Source organism: Ranitomeya variabilis, chromosome 2, assembly GCF_051348905.1.
Source record: "Ranitomeya variabilis isolate aRanVar5 chromosome 2, aRanVar5.hap1, whole genome shotgun sequence".
NCBI classification, from domain to species: Eukaryota; Metazoa; Chordata; class Amphibia; order Anura; family Dendrobatidae; genus Ranitomeya; species Ranitomeya variabilis.
The window spans coordinates 228,591,301-228,618,615 of record NC_135233.1 but is presented as its reverse complement, the minus strand read 5'-3'; the positions used below and the strand labels follow the sequence as shown (position 1 = coordinate 228,618,615).

Sequence of the window (27,315 nt, the reverse complement as noted above, 5' to 3'; positions counted from 1 at the left end):
TATTACTTATATAGCGCTAATAATTCCACAGCACTTTACAGATATTATTATCCTAGTCCAAATTGGGGCTCACAATCTAGATTCCCTATCATTTACATCAGTTTTTTTCAGCTTTTTAGGCTATGTGCCCACGTTGCGGTTTCTGTGCGGATTTTTCCGATCAGTTTTTTTTTTAAATCCGCAGATTCGCAGCGTTTTTTGTGCCGATTTCACCTGCGGTTTTACACCTGCGGATTCCTATTGAGGAGCAGGTGTAAAATGCTGCAGAATCCGCACAAAGAATTGACATGCTGCGGAAAATACAACGCAACGTTCCCGCACGGTATTTTCCGCAGCGTGTGCACAGCGGATTTGGTTTTCAATAGGTTTACATGGTACTGTAAACCGGATGGAAAACGGCTGTGGATCCGCAGGCAAATCCACAACGTGTGCACGTAGCCTTAAGGTCGGGTTATTTTGCTTAAAAAACAAAACAAAACAATCATAGAACTGGTTGAACTACAACACTCATCCACTACAAAGTATTTGGACTGCGGGCAGGAATCACAATGGGTTCTTTACTTCTGTGACGGTAAATTCCAGTTGGAGCTCTGAAGTTTACTTGTGAATGTCTTGTTTGTACACATGCATCCTGCCCGCTACCCTCCGCCTGCACCCCTGGATTAGCCGGGCCCCCTCCGCCGGCCCAGAGGAACCTGTTGGCTTTCCATTCCGTTGTTATGATACGTTTTTTTGTCTTTGTATATCCCCAATCCCCTCCGCCTTGATGTTTGCTGCCTCTGTCCACAGACACTGGTACTCCTTGTATTCCCGTATGCCACAAGGACCCTCCCTTTTCGGAGGCAGGATTTTTGCTTATTAGTTAAATGTTTGCTCTGAAACCAGATACCTGTTTTTTTTTTGTTTTTTTAAAAAGGCCCTTCTCATACTGACTGCATCTATTTAAAAGGACAAGGCTAGGTTTATAAGACCCCGCGTCTTCATGTACCCCTATGACAGACTCTTCAAAGAGTGTGTTTTTTACTTTTTTTTTTTTTTTACTTTTTTTCCCCCTCGTGCCTTGCTGTGTCAAATGAGCATCCAGAAGGCATACCACTTAGGTACGGCACACCAGTTTAAGACCAGTGCAAGCGTATAATTGCCTGTGTCAGAACCATTCCCTTCCAGTATCGGTTGAACCTGCCTCTCCAATGACCCAGGAGACACACGGTGCTTTTCGACTCTCTAACCAGGAGTCAATTTAAAGCCTAAAATCAATAATTAAAAAAAACAAAACAAAAACCAAGAATACAAGGAAAAGAAGCAAGATCTTAGCTGCTGGGACAAATGAATACAAATGAATTTAGGGGCTGGAAGGAGAGATTGTACTTCTCACCAAGCCACCAAGTAAGTGTCATTTTACTACCATGTAGCAGAGCCGACTATGTCATTTAGCATGAAATAAAAAAAATGCAAGGGTTTTCCTTTACGCGAATGACAAACTCAACTCTGCTATTCCAGACCAATGCTGATTTCGTTTTTTTCCTTGTTTTTTTTGGGGGGACGTTACTGTATATTTATGCTGAATTGGAAACTAATATGGAGGCGATGTTTAACTATGGAAATCGAAGGGTTAATCGGCTTCGCAGGTGCATGTGGCAATTTGTGATGTCAACGCTTCTATTTTTTTTTTCTTGCTGCACCAGAACTTTTACTTATATGTTAGATGACGAAGAAAGGGGCATGGGGCGCATAGTGTTTTGTAACATAAAGTGGCACACAATGGATTTTGCGAGCACGGACCTGAAATCCGTGTTACTAATGACTCGGTGCCATGAAATATGAAGCAGAATGTACTGTGCCCTCACATTGTGGCACTGTTTAGGATGGACGCACGGCGTGTGATGTGTTAATGCTCCATGACTTGTTAAATGACACCTGTCACCTTGATGTACCATCGGAGAGCCCACAGAACTGCAGGGAGGACTGAGGACTGTTTCACACCAGACCTTTCTATTTCCCATTTCTGGGAATCTCCCGTGTGACATCCGTCACCGCACAGGAGTTTCCATGTCTTCCTGAACATCCCAAGCCTGTAATCCTTACCCCGTGGAGGACTGTGCAATCGGACCCCAGAATCCATCCCTTACGTTTCATGACTGTTACAGAATATCGAAAATGTTTTCTCCAGCTGTCACAAAAGGTGATGTCCTCAGAGACACAACTGATGGACTCAAGTTACTGACTGTCCCGTCTGTTCCAGCGTGGAGACCTGAGCATGTGGCATGTGTCAATCATGGCCCGGTCTGTGGATTCTCATTACTTCATAGCATACTTGTAATGGGTTACATGGGGAACCAGTGAGCGACAATATGTGTGCATAGTGCAGAACAGTGCAGAGCAATATGTATCTGTATGCAAAGACCCGCCTGATCGACAAGCAATGTATTGTGACTGATCTATGGATCTGCTACCAGAGAGTAGGAATGATCCCTAAAAAATAGGACTCCTGAGAAACGAATGAATGCTACAAAGCAGATGTGGTCTCCTCTGTACGCGGTCTGTACAGTGCAGAGCAAGATGCTTCTATATACTTGCAGAGGAATATTATCTTGCTTTAGTGCAGGTGAATTTTCTACTGTATCTATAGGGGCAAATTGCTATATAGTCCGTGCAGAGGACGCGGCGGCTGTATAGCTGTTATGTGCAGAGCAATGTCCTGCCTCAGGTGCAGAGAGGAAGACTCCCATCTTCCTGGTGCAGATCAGAGGAATGCCCCTTTATATGTGCAGGGCAGTGTTCTGGAATGTTCTGTGGTATGTGCAGTGCAGAGTAATGTCCGGCTGTATGTACAGCGCAGCAGGGAACAACTTGCGTCCATCCTTATGTGCAGAGCTGTGCAATGCTGCAGTGCAGGTGAACAGCCTTTGTGTTGTATTAATAGGAATATCCAGAGGGATGCGCAGTATATGGCAGGATGTTCTGCTGAATTTGCAGTGCACAGCAGGTGGATACACGCTGCAGAATAAAAAAGCTCTGCTGTATATGCTCTCTGCTGTGTGGCGTGCAAGGTGAGGTGTAAAAGTGCAGTGCATAGGAGGCTGCTGTGCAGTGCAGCGCTATATTGTAGTGTGTGCCATAAAAAAGGCATCCCCCCCAAATGCTCCCGCCCACCAAACCATATGTCAATTGTCAGTGGGAGAAATATACCTGCCATGTCTAAGCATTTCCAGATAGTGGCAGAACCGATTTGCTAAGGAGAAGTGACCGATATTTCCATGTACATCACATAAAGAGCAAAATGTTTCTATCTTATTACACAGAAATCTTACTACTACATGCACTAATGCCTTTCTGATGAATGAGCAATCAAGTAGTATGCAGTAGGGGACAGGGTCTACTGTATGCAGTAGGGGGCGGTATCTGGCTGTATGCAGTAGGGGCAGTGTCTGGCTATATGCAGTAGGGGGCGGTATCTGGCTGTATGCAGTAGGGGGCGGTATCTGGCTGTATGCAGTAGGGGGCGGTATCTGGCTGTATGCAGTAGGGGGTAGTATCTGGCTGTATGCAGTGGGGGCAGTGTCTGGCTGTATGCAGTAGGGGGTAGTATCTGGCTGTATGCAGTATGGGGCAGTGTCTGGCTGTATGCAGTATGGGGCAGTGTCTGGCTGTATGCAGTATGGGGCAGTGTCTGGCTGTATGCAGTATGGGGCAGTGTCTGGCTGTATGCAGTATGGGGCAGTGTCTGGCTGTATGCAGTAGGGGCAGTGTCTGGCTGTATGCAGTAGGGGGTAGTATCTGGCTGTATGCAGTGGGGGCAGTGTCTGGCTGTATGCAGTAGGGGCACTATCTGGCTGTATGCAGTATCTGGCTGTATGCAGTAGGGGGCGGGGTCTGGCTGTATGCAGTAGGGGCAGTGTTTGGCTGTATGCAGTAGGGGTAGTATTTGGCTGTATGCAGTAGGTGGCAGTGTCTGGTTGTATGCAGTAGGGGTAGTGTCTGGCTGTATGCAGTAGGGGGTAGTATCTGGCTGTATGCAGTGGGGGCAGTGTCTGGCTGTATGCAGTATGGGGCAGTGTCTGGCTGTATGCAGTAGGGGCAGTATCTGGCTGTATGCAGTATCTGGCTGTATGCAGTAGGGGGCGGGGTCTGGCTGTATGCAGTAGGGGCAGTGTTTGGCTGTATGCAGTAGGGGGCAGTGTCTGGTTGTATGCAGTAGGGGCAGTGTCTGGCTGTATGTAGTAGGGGGCGGTGTCTGGCTGTATGCAGTAGGGGGCGGTGTCTGGCTGTATGCAGTAGGGGGCGGTGTCTGGCTGTAGGGGGTAGTATCTGGCTGTATGCAGTATAGGGGCAGTGTCTGGCTGTATGCAGTATGGGGCGGTGTCTGGCTGTATGCAGTATGGGGCGGTGTCTGGCTGTATGCTGTAGGGGGCAGTGTCTGGCATTGTTCAGTAGGGGGCAGTATCTGGCTGTATACAGTAGGGGGCAGTATCTGGCTGTATGCAGTATAGGGGCAGTGTCTGGCTGTATGCAGTAGGGGGTAGTATCTGGCTGTATGCAGTAGGGGGCAGTGTCTGGCTGTATGCAGTAGGGGGCAGTGTCTGGCTGTATACAGTAGGGGGCAGTGTCTGGCATTGTACAGTAGGGGGCAGTGTCTGGCTGTATGCAGTATGGGGCGGTGTCTGGCTGTATGCAGTAGGGGCAGTGTCTGGCTGTATGCAGTAGGGGGCAGTGTCTGGCTGTATGCAGTAGGGGGCAGTGTCTGGCTGTATGCAGTAGGGGGCAGTGTCTGGCTGTATGCAGTAGGGGGCGGTGTCTGGCTGTAGGGGGTAGTATCTGGCTGTATGCAGTAGGGGGCAGTGTCTGGCTGTATGCAGTAAGGGGCGGTGTCTGGCTGTATGCAGTAGGGGGTAGTATCTGGCTGTATGCAGTGGGGGCAGTGTCTGGCTGTATGCAGTATGGGGCAGTGTCTGGCTGTATGCAGTAGGGGCAGTATCTGGCTGTATGCAGTATCTGGCTGTATGCAGTAGGGGGCGGGGTCTGGCTGTATGCAGTAGGGGCAGTGTTTGGTTGTATGCAGTAGGGGCAGTGTCTGGCTGTATGTAGTAGGGGGCGGTGTCTGGCTGTATGCAGTAGGGGGCGGTGTCTGGCTGTAGGGGGTAGTATCTGGCAGTGTCTGGCTGTATGCTGTAGGGGCAGTGTCTGGCTTTATGCAGTGGGGGCAGTGTCTGGCTGTATGCAGTAGGGGCAGTATCTGGCTGTATGCAGTATCTGGCTGTATGCAGTAGGGGTAGTATTTGGCTGTATGCAGTAGGGGGCAGTGTCTGGTTGTATGCAGTAGGGGGCAGTGTCTGGCTGTATGTAGTAGGGGGCGGTGTCTGGCTGTATGCAGTAGGGGGCGGTGTCTGGCTGTATGCAGTAGGGGGCGGTGTCTGGCTGTAGGGGGTAGTATCTGGCAGTGTCTGGCTGTATGCTGTAGGGGCAGTGTCTGGCTTTATGCAGTGGGGGCAGTGTCTGGCTGTATGCAGTGGGGGCAGTGTCTGGCTGTATGCAGTGGGGGCAGTGTCTGGCTGTATGCAGTAAGGGGCGGTGTCTGGCTGTATGCAGTAGGGGTAGTATCTGGTTGTATGCAGTAGGGGGCAGTGTCTGGCTTTATGCAGTGGGGGCAGTGTCTGGCTGTATGCAGTAAGGGGCGGTGTCTGGCTGTATGCAGTAGGGGGTAGTATCTGGCTGTATGCAGTGGGGGCAGTGTCTGGCTGTATGCAGTATGGGGCAGTGTCTGGCTGTATGCAGTAGGGGCAGTGTTTGGCTGTATGCAGTAGGTGTAGTATTTGGCTGTATGCAGTAGGGGGCAGTGTCTGGTTGTATGCAGTAGGGGCAGTGTCTGGCTGTATGTAGTAGGGGGCGGTGTCTGGCTGTATGCAGTAGGGGGCGGTGTCTGGCTGTAGGGGGTAGTATCTGGCGTTATGCAGTAGGGGGCAGTGTCTGGCTGTATGCAGTAGGGGGCGGTGTGTGGCTGTATGCATTGCACAGGTGATAAGTGCATCACCTGGAGAGGCAATAATTCCATCACCTGGGCAATACTAAGGAAATCCTGAAAAGATGACCTGTTGGTGGCTCTTGAGGACCGGAGTTGGGGAACACTGCAGTAGGGGGTAGTATCTGCCTGTATGTAGTAGGGGGCAGTTCTGGCTGTATGCTGTAGGGGGCGGTGTCTGGCTGTGTGCTGTAGGGGGCAGTGTCTGGCATTGTACAGTAGGGGCCAGTGTCTGGCTGTATGCAGTAGGAGCAGTGTCTGGATGTACATAGTAAGTAGCAGTGTATTTCTTTATGCTGTAGGGATCAGTTTCTGGCTGTCTACCATACTAAAGGGAGTCTTTCACCATGTTTTTACCACCTAATCTGAGAGCGGAGACCCTGATTCCAGCGATGTGTCCATTAATGGGCTGCTTGCTGTAGTTTTGTTAAAATCACAGTTTATCAGCAGATTATCACTAGAAGACTAGTAACCCTGCTGCCAGGTATCCGCCATATCCATGAGCTATATATAACTCCGTCCCTCACGCTGATTGGTTGCTTTCTGCCCACGTACAGTGTAAACAGAGCTGTCAATCAGTGGCGTGGGAAAATAAAAACTAAGAAACATGGCGCCTCCTATCAGAATAACATCAGTATGGGTTTGGAAAGTAGGTTTATGAAGATGTCAGTCCAGCCTTGAAACATTTAATTTTATGCCTATTTGTTGTTGTTTTTTTTAATACTTTTGAGTAACATTTTAACAACAAAATACCCAATGAATGTTAGTCCCATGTTGTTTTTCATCTGGACCTCCCCAACCTCAATGCTCAGTATTTTTCTCCGGACTTTATGTTAATCAGTGGCGTGGGCATGGTTAGACAGAGCAATTAGGGAGAGGACTAGCAGAGCTGCAGCAGATAAATAAGTCATAATTAGAAGTACAGCAAGAAGCGCAGTAAGTGACTGAGCGCTGGGATCAGGGTATCTGTCTTTGCTTTATGCTGCCCTCACATGGAGGGAAATCCCTGGTGACAGATTCCCTTTAAAAAATGTATGAATAAAGTGTACTTGCATAATGTTGCATAATGTAACGAGCAGTAATTGTATAGTGTAAGGATCAGTGGTGGCAGCAGTAAGGAGCAGTGTCAGGTTATATGCAGTAATGTATTGTTTTGGTACAGTAGGTCTGTAGCTGCACGGGGAGTGATCAGCGCCAGACTGTAGTAGGAATAGTGTCTTGTTTGTGTACAGTGGACTCACTGTAGGGATCAGTATCTGATTACAAAGAAACAATCTGTGGCTTCATACAGTAAGGATCACTGTAAGCAGGGCCGGACTGGTCATTTGGCAATTCTGGCAAATGCCAGAAGGGCCTGTCTGGTCATGGGCTACCTTGTCTGCAACGTTGTTAACAGAATCAGTGTTCTCAAGACACCCATACTGTTACGAGTTGTGATGAAGCACAAAGTCGCTATCATTAGACATATTGGTCTTGTAAATCTTGTTTTCCTCCATCTAAGGTAATATGCCCATATGGTGCATGGGGACAGTGACAGCATTGGCCTGTGTGATTTCAAATGCCAGGGCTGAATTTCAGTCCCAGTCCGTACCTGACTGTAAGGCTACAGTAGTCTGCAGTGTCAACCTGTACATGTAAGCAAGGAGCAGTGTCTAGTGGTATACAGGAAGAAACTGTATGCATCCTCCTGCAGTAGGGAGCATTGTGCACTTCTATACAGTAAGGTGCAGTATGTGGTCTCCTGCAGTAGGTGTTATTGTTACCCTGCAGTAAGGAGCAGTGTCTAGTCGTATACTGTCAGGAACAGAACTTATGCTAACGCAGTAGGGATTAATGCAAGGCTGCAGTAGTGAGCTTTGTGTAGTGGTACACAGTAAAAATTAGTATGTGTCATTTTGTTGTATGGATAAGTGCTAGACTGCAGTAGGGATCAGTGTGAGTCTGCAGTAGAAATCAGTCTGAAGTATGGATCAGTGCCAGTCTGCAGTAGGGATCAGTTCCAGTCTGCACTAGGGATCAGTGCCAATCAGCAGTAGGGATCAGTGCCAGTCTGCAGTAGGGATCAGTGCCGCCAGTCAGAAGTAGAGATCAATGCCAATCAGCAGTAGGGATCAGTGCCAGTCTGCAGTAGGGATCAGTTCCAGTCTGCACTAGGGATCTGTGCCAGTCAGCCGTAGGGATCAGTTCCAGTCTGCACTAGGGATCTATGCCAGTCAGCAGTAGGGATCAGTGCCAGTCAGCAGTATTGATCAGTGCCAGTCAGACGTACTGATTAGTGCCAGGCTGGAAAATGGATAAGTTCCAGGCTGCAGTAGGCATCAGTGCCAGGCTGCAGTAGGAATCAGTGTCAGGCTGCAGTAGGCATCAGTGCCAGGCTGCAGTAGGCATCAATGCCAGGTTACAGTAGGGATCAATGTCAGGCTGCAGTAGGAATCAGTGTCAGGTTACAGTAGGGATCAGCGCCAGGTTACAGTAGGGATCAGTGCCGGGCTGCAGTAGGCATCAATGCCAGGTTACAGTAGGGATGAATGTCAGGCTGCAGTAGGAATCAGTGTCAGGTTACAGTAGGGATCAGTGCCAGGTTACAGTAGGGATCAGTGCCAGGCTGCAGTAGGAATCGGTGCCAGGTTACAGTAGGGATCAATGCCAGGCTGCAGTAGGAATCAGTGTCAGGTTACAGTAGGGATCAGTGCCAGGTTACAGTAGGGATCAATGCCAGGCTGCAGTAGGAATCAGTGTCAGGTTACAGTAGGGATCAGTGCCAGGTTACAGTAGGGATCAGTGCCAGGCTGCAGTAGGAATCGGTGCCAGGTTACAGTAGGGATCAATGCCAGGCTGCAGTAGGGATCAGTACCAGACTGTAGTAGTGAGTGATCAGTTGTGAGTCTGTATATATTTGTGCTGCTTCATCAGAACTTCATAAAGCCCCAATGATGGGTGTTGTGGTCCATGATAGCTGCTCACACCCCTCCCCCTCTTTACCACACTCCTGTCAAATTTCAGCTGATTCTCACCAGTAAACATCTGTAAGCAGATCCCCCATTAGCAGCAATGCTGGTGGTTATGAGGGGGCGCAGCAGGTGGCTGAGGCCTGGTTACTAGGTTTCTGGCTTTTCCTGGGGAAATCTGGATCTTGGAGTCTTATTGTAGCTCGAGGAGCTGTATTCTTTTTTTTGGTACTTGTTTACTCAAGCTGCAACCTAAACTAAGGGCAGCATGGGCGCTTGTGATCAGATCTATGGGAGATGGAAGTTTAATTCAAAGAAATGTTTGAAAAAGTTCACTTTAATTTTGGAGCCTAGAATTCACATACTGATGCAGTAGTGACGTGTGGCCACTAGAGGGCAGCAGGGGCCCTGAGCGCGGGGTCTCCGGCTGTATTAGATCCTGTGCATTGCTCTGAACCTTCCTTTCCCATTCCCTGTGCCTCGGGTCCAGCAGGGAGGAATCTCCGTGTGCAGGCAGGGCAGGGACCCCCCTAAAGTAAGAAGAGTGGGTGCACAGAGCTCTGCCAGGGGTCAGCCTGTCATGGGTCCTAGCTCACCCCAGACCTGCCCACTGCCCCCCTCCCAAGGTACATGCCGAGTCCCAGGGGGGTGAGTGGCACTTGCACCAGTCGTATGTGGGATTGCTGGGTGCCCACTGCGGGACCTGATGCTCTCACTCCGATGGACCTGAAGCCCCCGACCGAAAGAATGAAGTAACCGTGATGGAGCCGGTATCTGACCCGGGCTCCAGAATCAGAGCAGCCGCGTCCAGGGGGTGAGTGCGGGCGGCTGGAGAGAGGGGCGGCTCTGCTGGACGGGGGGCGCACGGGGGACCGGCACTATGGGGGAGGACTGGGTCCTGTGGGGGAAGGCTTGTGCCTAAGAGCCCTGCTAATGCCCCCTGTATAGGGATGTCATTGTATAGGATCCATACTAATGCCCCTGTATAGAGATGTCATTGTATAGGATCCCTACTAATGCCCCCTGTATAGGGATGTCATTGTATAGGATCCATACTAATGCCCCCTGTATAGAGATGCCATTGTATAGGATCCCTGCTAATGCCCCTGTATAGGGATGTCATTGTATAGGATCCCTACTAATGCCCCTGTATAGAGATGCCATTGTATAGGATCCCTACTAATGCCCCCTGTATAGGGATGTCATTGTATAGGATCCCTACTAATGCCCCCTTTATAGAGATGCCATTGTATAGGATCCCTACTAATGCCCCTGTATAGGGATGTCATTGTATAGGATCCCTACTAATGCCCCCTGTATAGAGATGCCATTGTATAGGATCCCTACTAATGCCCCTGTATAGGGATGTCATTGTATAGGATGCCTGCTAATGCCCCTGTATAGGGATGTCATTGTATAGGATGCCTGCTAATGCCCCTGTATAGAGATGCCATTGTATAGGATCCCTGCTAATGCCCCTGTATAGAGATGTCATTGTATAGGATCCCTACTAATGCCCCCTGTATAGGGAGGTCATTGCATAGGATCCCTACTAATGCCCCCTGTATAGGGATGTCATTGTATAGGATCCCTACTAATGCCCCCTGTATAGAGATGCCATTGTATAGGATCCCTACTAATGCCCCCTGTATAGAGATGTCATTGTATAGGATCCCTACTAATGCCCCCTGTATAGAGATGTCATTGTATAGGATCCCTACTAATGCCCCCTCTATAGGGATGTCATTGTATAGGATCCCTACTAATGCCCCCTGTATAGAGATGCCATTGTATAGGATCCCTACTAATGTCCCCTGTATAGGGATGTCATTGTATAGGATGCCTGCTAATGCCCCTGTATAGGGATGTCATTGTATAGGATCCCTGCTAATGCCTCCTGTATAGAGATGTCATTGTATAGGATCCATACTAATGCCCCCTGTATAGGGATGTCATTGCATAGGATCCCTACTAATGCCCCCTGTATAGGATGTCATTGTATAGGATCCATACTAATGCCCCCTGTATAGAGATGCCATTGTATAGGATCCCTACTAATGCCCCCTGTATAGAGATGTCATCGTATAGGATCCCTACTAATGCCCCCTGTATAGAGATGTCATTGTATAGGATCCCTACTAATGCCCCCTCTATAGGGATGTCATTGTATAGGATCCCTACTAATGCCCCCTGTATAGGGATGTCATTGCATAGGATCCCTACTAATGCCCCCTGTATAGGGATGTCATTGCATAGGATCCCTACTAATGCCCCCTGTATAGGGATGTCATTGTATAGGATGCCTGCTAATGCCCCTGTATAGGGATGTCATTGTATAGGATCCCTGCTAATGCCTCCTGTATAGGGATGTCATTGCATAGGATCCCTACTAATGCCCCCTGTATAGGGATGTCATTGCATAGGATCCATACTAATGCCCCCTGTATAGAGATGCCATTGTATAGAATCCCTACTAATGCCCCCTGTATAGAGAGGTCATTGTATAGGATCCCTACTAATGCCCCCTGTATAGAGATGCCATTGTATAGAATCCCTACTAATGCCCCCTGTATAGAGAGGTCATTGTATAGGATCCCTACTAATGCCCCCTGTATAGAGAGGTCATTGTATAGGATCCCTACTAATGCCCCCTGTATAGAGATGCCATTGTATAGGATCCCTACTAATGCCCCCTCTATAGGGATGTCATTGTATAGGATCCCTACTAATGCCCCCTGTATAGGGATGTCATTGTATAGGATGCCTGCTAATGCCCCTGTATAGGGATGTCATTGTATAGGATCCCTACTAATGCCTCCTGTATAGGGATGTCATTGCATAGGATCCCTACTAATGCCCCCTGTATAGGGATGTCATTGTATAGGATGCCTGCTAATGCCACTGTATAGGGATGTCATTGTATAGGATCCCTGCTAATGCCTCCTGTATAGGGATGTCATTGCATAGGATCCATACTAATGCCCCCTGTATAGAGATGCCATTGTATAGAATCCCTACTAATGCCCCCTGTATAGAGATGTCATTGTATAGGATCCCTACTAATGCCCCCTGTATAGAGATGCCATTGTATAGGATCCCTACTAATGCCCCCTCTATAGGGATGTCATTGTATAGGATCCCTACTAATGCCTCCTGTATAGGGATGTCATTGCATAGGATCCCTACTAATGCCCCCTGTATAGGGATGTCATTGTATAGGATGCCTGCTAATGCCCCTGTATAGGGATGTCATTGTATAGGATCCCTACTAATGCCCCCTGTATAGAGATGTCATTGTATAGGATCCCTACTAATGCCCCTTGTATAGGGATGTCATTGTATAGGATCCCTACTAATGCCCCTTGTATAGGGATGTCATTGTATAGGATCCCTACTAATGCCCCTTGTATAGGGATGTCATTGTATAGGATCCATACTAATGCCCCCTGTATAGGGATGTCATTGTATAGGATCCCTACTAATGCCCCCTGTATAGGGATGTCATTGTATAGGATGCCTGCTAATGCCCCTTGTATAGGGATGTCATTGTATAGGATCCCTACTAATGCCCCCTGTATAGGGATGTCATTGTATAGGATCCCTACTAATGCCCCTGTATAGGGATGCCATTGTATAGGATTCCTACTAATGCCCCTTGTACTATGGATATTATGTGTATTGGATGTCCATCATAGAGCAATGTCATATAAATATATGATCCCTGCTGAATGCCCCTTATACTGTGTATGTCATCTGTATAAGATTCCTACTTCTGCCCCTTGCATCCTGTCTTGTGTGCACTGATTGTGACCCGTGTATGGTGTAGGTGAGTGCATAGGACCCACCACTAGGTGCGCTCAGAGGGTCCCTGGTGCATGCAGTGTATTAGGGATCTGTTGCATGTGGAATTCACTACTGCAGATGTTTTCCACTAATAGGGTCCCGTATAAAGCGTGTGCATTATTCCATTTATGTGCTATATGCAATATGTTTAGGAATCGCACTGTATGCACCCATTGGGACCCCTGTATAGCGTGGGTGTATGCTGAGGACCACCTACTATGTAGTGCTCCTAAAGATAGCACCCGCAGGACCATGTGTATACACCTGTATATACAGTATATATAGGATTCTTTACTGTATGCAGCTGACGAGACCCCAGTATAGTGCACACAGGACCCCTTACTGTAGTACATGGCACCCAGAGGACCACATATGCATTTACTGGGACCCTATGTAGGACCCTAGCTTGTAGAGTTCCTCACAGGACCACGTGTGTAGGTGAATGCCCCCCCAGCAGCCTCCGTACACTATACTTCTATTGTTGTGCTATGACTTTGCTATTGAATTATCATATAAAATCCCATGTATTGTAGTTTTGCCCCAAAATTCTGAATATTGGTGTCCCCCCGCTCTAATAGGAACTTGTCATATACCAGTATAATGTATGTATGAACGGGCTCAGGAAGGCGCCCTAGTCGACAGGCCATGCCATCAGTGATACAAGGGATGTCCTGGGCACAGGACCACCCTGCCATACGCAGCACTATGGGGGATACTATGTATGTGCAGGGTTATGCTGTCAATACAAACCCAATCTGTGCTGGAAGTCGGCGAAAGAAAAAAACGTTTCGAACGCAAACATTTCTGTTCTCCATCCCAAGAAGCTTTGAACTCTGTAATCACTTCAGTGGGGAGAGGGATTAACTTTTATACCCAACCAAGCACAAGTTAACGTGATCCTCACGGCTGGCTTTCCCAGGGGACATCATGGATATCGCGGAGTTTAGTCATTTACCTTTGGGGTCTTATAATTACCCAACAATTAGTTCCCTGTGGATGAGATTAACATTGCCGATCGAGCCTGTGTGAACAATGCTCCGTCCCAGACGAGACATCGGGTCCAATATCCTCTTAGTCCTCTAATCCCGTGAATACTACTCCATGTGAAAAACTCTTGATCCTTATTACTGTACGTTAAGGGGACAGGGATAAACTCTCTCGCGCCCCACGTAGCGGTTTCCTGGCCGCCCCATAGAGGAGCATTGTGTATATCTTAGTGACAGCTGCTCCATTAGCTTTTCGGCATCTTGGCCTCCACAGCAGAATTTGGGGCTGGTGCTAATCCTGTATGTAGGATGTGTATATATTTGTATAGAGTCGTTACAGATAAACACTAAAAGGAAACATAGTAATAGGATGTATATGTTTGTAGCAGGGTTGTGGAAGAGGTGGCCTCCTCCTGCTGCTGCTGGGTTTATTCCATAAATTTGGCAACATCTGGTATAAAAAGAAGCAATAGTTTTCAGCACGGGATGAAGTCGCCCATAAATTCATGCAGGATATTCAGTAGTGAAGCCAGAGTAAAATGACATGGGTTTCACCAAAAGGAGGAACACTTAAACCTTAAATTGCTCCGCAGGCTGTGCTCCAGGGGGCTCTGGGCTTAGCCCGACAGACATTAACTACAGCAAGTAAGGATCAGTCATTCAACACTTTCCCCGGATGACACCTTAATCCCTACTGTACATGTCAGTGGTCGGATTTGAAAGTGACAGGAATAAGACGTCTGGGATGAGCGCCGTCTGGGAGAGGGCGTCCGATGAGGCAAGTGCTCTGCAGATCATCCACTTTCCTCACAGCTTGTAAATGCAATCACGGTTGTATATGGGGGGCTGGCTACATGTGGATTTCAGGGCATAGATGCAGCAGAGCTCAATATGTTATTTGGCTTCGTCATCATGTGATAATGAGGTAGGTTTATATGTAGTCCATGGTACAGTCTCTAATAACACAGTGAGTCCTGCCGTAGTGTGTCCTGCCGTAGTGTGTAGGGGGTCCTGCCGTAGTGTGTAGGGGGTCCTGCCGTAGTGTGTAGGGGGTCCTGCCGTAGTGTGTAGGGGGTCCTGCCGTAGTGTGTAGGGGGTCCTGCCGTAGTGTGTAGGGGGTCCCGCCTTAGTGTGCAGGGTCCCGCACAAGGTGCCAGCCGCCCATGGTTTACATAGAGGTTAATGAAGTCAATTCACTGAATCAGCCCCAAATCTCCGTACAGAGCCTGCAGACCGGGATCAGACGGCCGTGTTAAATTAAGAAAAAAATCTGGGCTAGTCACATCCACAAAATGTAGATGTGATTGGCTCGGTGTGCTCGTCCGTAATTTTGGTGATGGGTGCAGGAGCTTCCTACCACTGCATACGGACCAGAATTAGCGCATTCTATTATTATTTTCAACCCGTTGGTCCATGTGGAAAAACAACTCATGCACTAGTGCAATGGTGACAATTGATCCATCTCGCACGCAGACCAAAAACATGAGCCCTTAAGGTTAATGTTTCCGCTGCACACCTCAAAACCCCCTCAGTGTGAAATCAGCAGCAGCAATTTGCACTGTAAATTTGGTGGCAGAAATGTGACAGCATTTCCGAACATTTCACCTGAGGAATACGTGATGATCCGCCACCTCATAAATTTCATATCCAGTAAATTTATGCTGCAGATTTTATTTCAGGAAAGCTCGCCCTCAATGGCGCTTCTGTGACAATACACAGCAAATTATCCACTCCCAATTGTATATACGGCCCCAGGGGATATACCCTGATGTAGACCGCACACTATAGGGCTCACGTGGTGGTGGCATGGGCGCTATAATAGTTCCCACATTCAGATATCACAGGTAACAGACTCAGCTCTGCTACATGTAGAAAGGAAGTAAATGCCGACAGCTCAAACCTTTGCATGCCTCCTGATGGTTACCTGCCAGGTAAATAAAATATGGAAGCCGGTGAACAGTAGCTGGGTAATTAGCAGACGTCCGCTGTGATGCGGAAGCCTTGGATCGCACACCTAGACCGGAGGGGATCCCACTTTGTGAAGTGTGCCTGACACACCCTTGTCCCTGCCTGCCCTAATCCCTATGCACCTACAGGGCAAGGATTAACCCTTCCTTGTGGTATGTTGCCGGCCCAGCTGAGGGATTCCTGCCTGTCAGTCATTGCTGGTGTAGAAACATTGCATACGCCATCGTCTGGGGATGAGCAGTGTGTCCTATAGTTCTTACAAGAGTTTTAACTGTCTCTTTGTTCTTCAGTCCCTGGTGGCATGCTGGAACTTGTAGTTCAGTATTATTACCAGATGCAAAGCATGTGAGGATGAGGCCTTTAGTTTTTCACCGGTTGGGTGACAAATTGACGCCCTATGTAAATTCCCATAGGTGCTGAGATAAATGACATGGCACTTTTATGTCTATAGGGCCTTGCTCAGTGAATTTTAGCCTATTTGATCCTTATTTTACTGGAGGTAAGCGTCACACGATGTGTCTGGGAGCTGCTTCGTCTCCTGTTGTATTTATATAACATTCATGATAAGCCAAGGTAAATTCATTGGGGGCATGGCTGACCTATTTCATAATGTTTTTTATAGGGTTGGGAGCTGACAAAGAGAATTCAAATGACTGCTTTCTTTCATACAGTGGCATGTAAAAGTTTGGACCCCACTGGTCAAAATTCCTGTTATTGTGAACCGTTAAGCAAGTTAAAGGTGAAATGATCTCTAATAGGCATAAAGTAAAAGATGACACATTTCCTTTGTATTTTAGGCAAAAAAAATATATTTTCATCTATTAATTTTTAAAAATTACAAAAAGGAAAATGTGCCGATGCAAACTTTGGGCGCCCTTGGAGATTTGTGTGCTCAGATAACTTTGACCAAGGTTTCAGACCTTACTTAGACTGTTAAGGTACCTTCACACGAAACGACATCGCTAGCGATCCGTGACGTTGCAGCGTCCTCGCTAGCGATATCGTTTCGTTTGACACGCAGCAGCGATCAGGATCCTGCTGTGATGTCGCTGGTCGCTGAATAAAGTCCAGAACTTTATTTGGTCGTCCGATCGCCGTGTATCGTTGTGTTTGAAAGCAAAAGCAACGATACCAGCGATGTTTTACACTGGTAACCAGGGTAAACATCGGGTTACCAAGCGCAGGGCCGCGCTTAGTAACCCGATGTTTACCCTGGTTACCAGCGTAAAAGTAAAAAAAACAAACAGTACATGCTCACCTGCGCGTCCCCCAGCGTCTGCTTCATGACACTTACTGAGCGCCGGCCCTAAAGTGAAAGTGAAAGCACAGCGGTGACGTCACCGCTGTGCTGTTAGGGCCGGAGCTCAGTCAGTGTCAGGAAGCAGACGCTGGGGGACGCGCAGGTGAGCATGTACTGTTTTTTTTTTTTTACTTTTACGCTGGTAACCAGGGTGAACATCGGGTTACTAAGCGCGGCCCTGCGCTTAGCAACCCGATGTTTACCCTGGTTACCCGGGGGCCTCGGCATCGTTGGTCGCTGGAGAGCGGTCTGTGTGACAGCTCTCCAGCGATCAAACAGCGACGCTGCAGCGATCGGCATCGTTGTCGCTATCGCTGCAGCGTCGCTTCGTGTGAAGGTACCTTTAGGGTTATGGCTTCTTCACCAAAATCGTTAGGAAAGGCCAGGTGATGCAAATTTCCCAGATTTATAAAAACCCAGCCGCCTCTAACCTTATGCCAAATACTGCAGCCATGGGTTCTTCTAAGCAGCTGCCTAGCACTCTGAAAATGAAAATGGTGGAGGACCACAAAGCAGGAGAAGGCTATAGGAAGATAGCAAAGCGTTTTCAAGTTGCCCTTTCTTCAGTTCAAAATGTAATTGAGAAATGGCAGCTAACAAAAACAGTAGAGGTCAAGATAAGGTCTAGAAGACCAAGCAAGATTTTTCAGTGAGAGCTGTTCATAGGATTGCTAGAGAGGCAAATCAGAACTTCTGCTTGACTGCAAAAGACATTCAGAAAGATATAGCAAACTCTGGAGTTGTGGTACATTGTTCTACTGTTCAGAGACACTAACATCTGCCTAGTACCCGCGTTCTCCTGCTCTTTCCAGGTCCCCCGTCCATGGTCTGTTAAAGTTATTCCCGCACTCTGTGTTCCCATTAGCCTAGTATAGTTTGCCTGTGTTCCTGTGACCGCTTCGGCAGTATCCTAATCATGTAACCGTGTTTGTGGTACCTATTTCCGATCTCCTGTTCCCAGTGTGGCCAGTCCTGAGTCCGTTGTCCCTGGTCATAGTACTGCCAGCTCCCGAACAGTTTCCTGATAGGTTCGTGTTCACACTCGTAGATATCTTCAATATTCAAGCTGTCTGTACAGTTCATCAGTCTCTGTTACCTGCTTGTCAGTGACCTCGGTCACGCCTCCCTGTGTCCAGGAACTCGATCCCAGGGATAGGCAGCTTCAGAACCGGCACCTGCCTAGGAGTGGTACCTGGCGGCTACCTGCAACCCAGTCTGTCTCCACCATCAGGAGCTCCAGCGAACACCAGGTCGCCGCTTAGCTACACCCCTTCCTAGGCAGGTCCGGCCCTGTTGAACAATGGGTCCCGGACCATGTGCGCCACCTGCGGGCGTGACAGACACCTGCACAAATATGGTCTTTACAGAAGAGTTATCAGTAGAAAACCTCTCCTGCGTCCTCACTATAAGATTCAGAGTCAGAAGTATTCAAAAGAACATCTAAACAAGCCTGGTACATTTTGGAAACATGTCCTGTGGACTGATGAGGTTAAAACTGTTTGGCAAGAATGATCAAAAGTATGTGTGGAGAAAAAAGGGCACAGAATTTCAGGAAAAGAATATCTCGCCAACCATTAAGCATGAGGGTGGATCAATCATGCTTTGGGGTTGTGTTGCAGCCAATGGCACGGTAAACATTTCGCAGGTAGAGGGAAGAATGGATTAATTGAAATTTCAACAAATTCTTGATGCAAACATAACACCATCTGTAAAATAGCTGAAGTAGAAAAGATGGCTTCTACAAATGGATAATGATCCTAAACACACAATAGACTATCTCAAAAGGCACAAATTGAAGGTTTTACAATGGCCCTCACAGTCCCCTGATCTGAACATCATTGATAATCTATGGCTTGATCACAAATAGCAGTGCATGCAGGACGACCCAGGAATCTCACAGAAATTGAAGAATTTTCCAAGGAAGATTGGAGGAAAATCCATCAAACAAGAATTGAAAGACTATTGGCTGGATACAAAAAGTGTTTACAAGCTGTGCTACTTGCAAAAGGGGGTGCTACTAGGTAGTAATATGCAGGGTGCCCAAACTTTAGCATTGGCTCAGTTTATTTTTTGTAATTCTAAAATGTAAAGGATGAAAATATAGATATACAGGTCCTTCTCAAAAAATTAGCATATAGTGTTAAATTTCATTATTTACCATAATGTAATGATTACAATTAACTTTCATATATTATAGATTCATTATCCACCAACTGAAATTTGTCAGGTCTTTTATTGTTTTAATACTGATGATTTTGGCCTACAACTCCTGATAACCCAAAAAACCTGTCTCAATAAATTAGCATATCAAGAAAAGGTTCTCTAAACGACCTATTACCCTAATCTTCTGAATCAACTAATTAACTCTAAACACATGCAAAAGATACCTGAGGCTTTTAAAAACTCCCTGCCTGGTTCATTACTCAAAACCCCCATCATGGGTAAGACTAGCGACCTGACAGATGTCAAGAAGGCCATCATTGACACCCTCAAGCAAGAGGGTAAGACCCAGAAAGAAATTTCTCAACAAATAGGCTGTTCCCAGAGTGCTGTATCAAGGCACCTCAATGGTAAGTCTGTTGGAAGGAAACAATGTGGCAGAAAACGCTGTACAACGAGAAGAGGTGACCGGACCCTGAGGAAGATTGTGGAGAAGGACCGATTCCAGACCTTGGGGAACCTGAGGAAGCAGTGGACTGAGTCTGGTGTGGAAAGGCGTGTGCAGGAAATGGGCTACAGGTGCCGCATTCCCCAGGTAAAGCCACTTTTGAACCATAAACAGCGGCAGAAGCGCCTGACCTGGGCTACAGAGAAGCAGCACTGGACTGTTGCTAAGTGGTCCCAAGTACTTTTTTCTGATGAAAGCAAATTTTGCATGTCATTCGGAAATCAAGGTGCCAGAGTCTGGAGGAAGACTGGGGAGAAGGAAATGCCAAAATGCCTGAAGTCCAGTGTCAAGTACCCACAGTCAGTGATGGTGTGGGGTGCCATGTCAGCTGCTGGTGTTGGTCCACTGTGTTTCATCAAGGGCAGGGTCAATGCAGCTAGCTATCAGGAGATTTTGGAGCACTTCATGCTTCCATCGGCTGAAATGCTTTATGGAGATGAAGATTTCATTTTTCAGCACGACCTGGCACCTGCTCACAGTGCCAAAACCACTGGTAAATGGTTTACTGACCATGGTATTACTGTGCTCAATTGGCCAGCCAACTCTCCTGACCTGAACCCCATAGAGAATCTGTGGGATATTGTGAAGAGAAAGTTGAGAGACGCAAGACCCAACACTCTGGATGAGCTTAAGGCCGCTATTGAAGCATCCTGGGCCTCCATAACATCTCAGCAGTGTCACAGGCTGATTGCCTCCATGCCACGCCGCATTGAAGCAGTCATTTCTGCCAAAGGATTCCCGACAAAGTATTGAGTGCATAACTGAACATTATTATTTGATGGTTTTTTTGTTTGTTATTAAAAAACACTTTTATTTGATTGGACGGGTGAAATATGCTAATTTATTGAGACAGGTTTTTTGGGTTATCAGGAGTTGTAGGCCAAAATCATCAGTATTAAAACAATAAAAGACCTGACAAATTTCAGTTGGTAGATAATGAATCTATAATATGAAAGTTTAATTGTAATCATTACATTATGGTAAATAATGAAATTTAACACTATATGCTAATTTTTTGAGAAGGACCTGTAGGCCTTCTAGAGATCATTTCATCTTCAACTTGCTTAACTGTTCACAATAACAGTAATTTTGACCAGGGATGCCCAAACGTTTACATGCACTGTATAGTCATAGAATTAAACCTCCACTGGGTGGGCACTAATGAATATGGGGCTAGTATATATTTATATATACAAGGGTTTTACAGGATAGGGATATTAATACTGTGAATAGGCCATCAATATCAGATTAATGGGGGGAGGTGATTTCCGGCAGAAGAGGCCCCGGTTTTCCGAAAAGCCCAGCATTCCTATCATTTGTATATCTGGGACGCTGCCATACATTTTGTAGTGGCTACGCCTGGTAATGCAGTGCAATCCCACACACTTGAATAGGACTGAGCTACAGAGAGGTGCAATACCAGATGCAGCCACTACTAATTGTATGGCGCTGTTCCTGGCAAACAATAAAGGGGATGCGGCACCCTTTAGTCAGCTGTTTGAAGTTGGACCTCCACCAATCAGATTTGACGGCCAATTTTTTTTTAGAAAGATCCCCTTGTGATTAGGGTCTATCAGCAGTGATGGCAAGAATTACTGTATGATAGGAAATAGGGGATGTCCTGGGCACCTCTGGAGTTACGTGGTCTGCTGTTACGGTGGGTACGACTCTGGATAATCTATATATAAAAACAGTACAACAGTGTTCACATGTGGACGTATCCCTTAGACTGCAGGCGCCTGTGTCATAGAAGGAAGGCTACCCCTATTGCCAGCATAGATTGCGCTTTGATGATATGGATCTAGCTCCCGGAGCCACATTTACTGATCGGCGTTTTGTATGTCACCCCATGTTTTGACGTGGATCTAATTATACTTTTATTTTGTCTTTTTATTACATGATGACCCCTGGAATGTGCTTCTAGCTCATGCTGTGACTTGAAGTTGTCACATATTTAATGTCATATGTACCAGTAACCTATAAGAGGGTCGTAGGCTATCTGCCTTCCCACGTTATCGCACGGACCATCCTGAAGGGATACAATGGAGGTCATTTATGAAGGCCAGGCATGTTGCCAGTCTGTATGTCGGCTTTTTTGTTGTTTTGTGTCTTTATGTGCATTCCTGCTAATTGCATGTCATTAGCTCCTGCCCATCATTGAGCGCCTTTATGATTGAAAAATGCATATGACTTGTCCGCATTGAAAAACTAAAGTGCATTTCCACCCAAATAATGGATGCAACATGTACTCATAAGTGCTCTGTATTTCTTAAGGTGGGCATACACCTTTATTAGCTTTTGGACAAGCCCCAATACCTAGGACACCTCAGTGTAGGGGTTAACCTGTTGCTGCCGGACACTTGATGGTGACTTACCGTATCTCCTGTAAAAACAATGGATTAGTCGTGTTAGCATGTCTGCATTTGAGGGAGGGCTTTCCAAAACTTTTGCCACTTCCCTCCTAAAAAATCTGTAAATGTTGGATATATTATAATCATGCTCATGCCTTCTGGGGCAATAATGTATCTGCTATAACAGAGAAGGGGGCTGGCTTTGCTATTAAAATAAGCAGTCAGCCAGCCCCATTCTCACAAACACAGTTGTGGTCACTTGCTGACAAAGTCTTCAGATCTAATATGTATATTTCTATTTTCACCACTTCTAAAGATCACTATTTTGAGCTGGACGACCCACTTTTAAATACTTCCGCCATCCAAGGGAGCGTGTAATGTCGGCAGAGAGATGAAAGGGTTACCAAAGTTGGTAGACATTATGCCTGAGAACCATTACGACATTGCCTCAGTAGGTATTGTGGACTGCTGACTGTTTTTTGGCTAAAGGAACAAGGAAAAAACACCAATATAATAAAAAACAGATGGTTTTTATACAACAGCTTTCAAGTAATCGACTTTTCAGCTGTAAAAAAAAATAGATGTCAGGATATTACCAGTGCGTTACAAGACCCCCCCCCCCCCAACATAAGCCACAGTAGAAGGCCCCTGTAAAAGATTGGCCCCCTCTCTAGATACTTATAATTGTCCGAACTGCAAATTGCAGAAGTGAACAATAAGTTACAACACTGTAAATATTGAGTCTTTGCATTGACTTGTATTTGTCAATAAAAGTGTAAAAACTTCCGAAATGCCTTTAATTGTATTTCAGTAACTATAGAAACATCTGACTAAAATGGGTGGGAAGCACGATTAAGGGTAAACGGGCGTCTTACATCAGCCTTTGAACTGGGGAGGGGTACACGGCAGGGTTGCCCTCTGTCCTCCCTACTGTTTGCATTAGCCATTGAACCTCAAGCTGTGATTATGAGGAAGCACCCTGGAGTAGTGGGATTTTGCAGAGCGAATATGGAGAAAATTGCGCTTTGTGCTGACAATGCTCTACTATTTTGGCCGAAGCCCCCAAAACATTACCTGTAGCTATGGAGACAATTGAGACATTTGGGAAATATTCGGATTTGGTGATTACGGTAATTGGAATAAGTCGGTATTGCTTCCAATGGATAAGGGGAACATTAATGCACCACATTATACTCATTCAGGATTACAAGTGGTCACTGAATTTAAATATCTAGGTATTAATGTAACATCTAAAATTACTGAGAATGAGAAACTTAAAGGGAACCTGTCACCCCCCCCCCCCCCCCGACTTATGATTTATTCACATTGCGGGGCTGGGATTCACAGGCAGGGCGGCCGCGCAGGCGCAGTCAGCTGGGCTGCATATGAGGAAAGACGGGCAGCGCTCACTGCGCCTGCACCAGGCAGGGGAAAAGAGCGCAGGCGCCGGCTATTTTCAAAACAGCGGTGAGGAGGCGGCGCCCGGCGCCAAGAAGATGTGACTGACAGCTGTGTGGCGTCTGAAGCAGGGGGGAAACGCCGGCCTCCTTGACTGAAGACCAGGTATTTCTGACAAATTAAAAAACGGATTATTTCTCTAGTTACAGCACCCAGAACTAAAAGAGCCACCTTGTCAGAATGCAGCATTACTGCTGCACAAGGTGGCTCTTTTAGTTTGAAACGACTGGAGGGGGGGGGGGGGGTGTTGTGACAGGTTCCCTTTAACCTCAACCTAATACAGGCCACATTCAAATGTAAATTGGACACGTGGTGTAAACTACCACTGTCAGTTGTGGGTCGCATTAATTTGGTCAAGATGATCTGGATGCCACAGTTGCTATATGTGTTGCATAATGCTCCAAGTTGGCTGCCTCAGAGATGTTTCCTTAAAGTGAATATGGGGAAGGCAAACTCCAAGAATTAAACTGGAAACTCTGCAAAGAGATAAAACAATGGGTGGCCTTGCAGTCCCAAATCCGTGGGTTTATTACATGGCAGCTCAGGTCCAGCACATTCGTAGGTGGGACGACCCTGGAGGGGGAGCTCAACGTCTACTACTCCAATCACATTTTAAATCACTCAGACTTTATGAATTAGAGGCTCACAAATTTAAGATACTCTTTTGTAGAACCCCAACTACACTGTTAATACACAAACTTTGGGGGACGATGAAGAAACTACAGGGTATGCAAGGAATTTCACAATTTACTGTGGGAAACGCCATGGCACCCTAATCTATATAATTTGGGAGGGTTTAAAAATTGGAGGCTAGAAGGAGTAGAAAGATTTACACATGTTTTAGTGGGAGATTCACTCAAGGAGTTCTAACAAACACATAAAATTCCATGTTGGGTAGTCCATATTCATTCGAAGTATCTTCAGTTACGACATGCATATCAGGCAGAGGGTCCTGTCCTAAATAAACAAGTGCCTCAAAATGATGTTACAGAGAATAACCAGCTGACATAACTCTGGGGGACAAACCTCACTGCTTTACAGATATCTGCTGGACCTTGAATTAACAAAACACCCCAAATGGTCAAAAGAAAAATGGAAGGGCATGATAGGCTCTATTGTAGAGGGGCTGTGGTCTAAAATACTGGATAGAGTTCCACAGTTATCTTTCAGTGAGTCCCATAGATTTTCCCACTTACAGGTATTACACAAGTCATATAGAACACCACAATTTCTCCACGATATAGGGCTTCGACCAGACTCCCTATGTGCTAGATGTAAAACATCCCCTGCTAACATGCTTCATATGATGTGGACATGCTCCACTTTAGAAACTTTCTGAGGAGATGTAATAGACATCATTATTAGAACATACCCAGTCGATACAGATCCCTCACCATTAGTATGTAAATTGGGATATATAGAAGTTCTGAGCACTGACGAACATAGCAAAACAGCGGTAGCACGCATGTTATACATGGCCAGGAAACTGATAAACCAACATTGGTTATCATAACAGGCGCCCACAGTAACATAATTTATAAATAAGATTAATTGGTTATTAAATCTGGAAAAATATATCTGAAAAGGAAGGCTGTCACACTGCAGGTCTGCAGGTAAATGCAAATTCCACTAGGTGGCAGCAGAGCGGAGAGAGGACTGAAAACCTGTTCAGAGCAGACCAGCAGAACTGCAGCGAGGCTACCACCAGGTGGTAGCAGAATAGTCAAACAAGCCGGGTCGATACCAGAGAGTAGCGTAGTACAAAGGGAAATATCAAACAGAGTCAAATGAGCGCCAAGAGGTCTGTACCAGTCTGATGCAGAAGTACCAGGAGGAGGAGCAAAGTCAGGTCAGAGCCGTAGCAGAGTCGAGTACCGGGGAATCCAGACAAGCAGGAAAAAAGTTGGTTTAGGCAGAGAGGAATGAACAGACACGGGCTAAGTCACCTAAACGCAGCAGGACAAAATCAGGGTTTCACCAGAGTCAGCTACTCACACCATAGGCAGGAAGTATAACTGACTCTGCTTGCAGGATGCAGAGAAATATCAGACCTGAAACCGAAATGAGGCAGAAAGTTAACCCCTGACATGACCAGACCGGGGGAAGGAGAGACAAAACCCGGTCTGGGTCATGACAGTACCCTCCTCTCAAGGGGGTCCACTAGACCCCCAGGTTTCCTAGGATAACATGTATGAGAAGCCCGAACCAACCGATCAGCATTGACTGATCGCGCCGAAACCCAAGATCGATCCTTAGGACCGTAACCCCTCCAATGTACCAAGTACTGAAGCAAACTGCGAACCATCTGAGAATTGACAATCCGTTCAACTTCATACTCAGTTTGTCCATCCACAGAGACAGGAGGTGGAGGGGATGGAGACCCAGCTGAGGAAGGTACAAATGACTTAAGAAGTGACTTATGAAACATATTGGGGATACGAAGCGACGAAGCTGATTGGTCCTCTCCATCTAACTGTTGGTCTTGGGATGGTAGGCTGAGGAGAAGGTCAAGCAAATACCCAACCTGTTACAAAACTCCCTCCAAAATTTGGATTCAAATTGCACCCCTCTGTCAGACATCAAATTCAGAGGCACGCCATGCAACCGCACAATATGCTCAATAAACAACTTAGTTAGGTAGTCCTACCAAAGGTACAAAATGCACCTGTTTGCTAAATCTATCAACCACTACCCAGACAACAGTTTTGCCATTGGAAGGAGGGTGATCAGTGATAAAATCCATGGACAAATGAGTCCAAGGTCTATTTGGAATTGGCAATGGCACCAATTCCCCAGCCGTCCGGTTATGGGAGACTTTAGCACGGGCACACGTATCACAAGCAGACACAAACACATCAATGTCAGAAGACATGGAGGGCCACCAAAACAGTCTAGCAATAGCTCTCCGGGTAGCTGCGACTCCAGGGTGCCCACTGAGAGCAGATTCGTGGAACTCCTGGAGAACCCTCAACCGATACTGAAGTGGGACGAAGAGCTTGCTATCAGGCAACGATAGAGGAGCAAGAGACTGAGCCTCACGGATTTCAAGTTCCAATTCAGAAGACACCCCAGCCACAACCACCTCATGCTGAAGAATGGAGGAAGGAGGTTCGGGAGTAGATATCGGATCCAAGCTGCGAGATAAGGCATCAGCCTTGACATTCTTGGAACCAGGCCAAAAGGTGATAGAAAAATGAAAACGTGAAAAAAAAAAAAAAAAAAAAAGCTACCACCTCGCCTTTCTAGGAATGAAACGTTTGGCAGACTCAATGTAAGACAGGTTCTTGTGGTCCGTAATCACCCTGATCCAATGAACAGCCCCCTCCAAAAAATGCCTCCATTCTTCAAAAGCTAACTTTATGGCTAGCAACTCGCGACATCATAATTTCTCTCAGCAGGAGAAAATTTCTTAGAGAAAAAGGCACGACGTCTTAAGTTAGTCAAAGTAACGGGTCCCTAAGACCGCACCGCCCCCACTCTCACTTCAGATGCGTTCACCTCTACAATGAATGATTCAGATGGATCGGGCTGGATCAACACAGGAGCAGACACAGAACATTTTTTTCAATGTAGAAAAGGCTTCAACTGCTGAGGACGACCAGTTTTTAAGATCAGCCCCCATTAAGAGTAAGATTAGTGAGTGGCTTGACCACTTGAGAAAACCCCTTAATAAATTTGCGATAGTAATTGACAAAACCCCAAAAAAACGCTGAAGACCCTTGAGGTCTCTGGGTTGCACCCAATCAACAATAGTCTGTACCTTCCCAGGGTCCATAT

At 46.6% G+C, this 27,315-nt stretch overlaps 1 protein-coding gene across 2 annotated transcripts in view; it reads left to right on the top strand.

Annotated features, from left to right (window-relative positions):
• Positions 1-1,210: 1,210 nt before the first annotated feature.
• Positions 1,211-27,315, top strand: part of COL27A1 (collagen type XXVII alpha 1 chain) — a 477,424-nt gene continuing 451,319 nt past the window's right edge. Inside the window, exon 1 of one of the 2 annotated variants that reach the window (XM_077283906.1) lies at positions 1,211-1,386. In XM_077283906.1, coding sequence (XP_077140021.1) covers positions 1,337-1,386 — 50 coding nt within the window. In that variant the 5' untranslated portion in view covers positions 1,211-1,336. Of the gene's footprint in view, positions 1,387-9,590; positions 9,779-27,315 lie in introns of those variants that run through there. The other variant, XM_077283905.1, reaches the window with a different exon arrangement.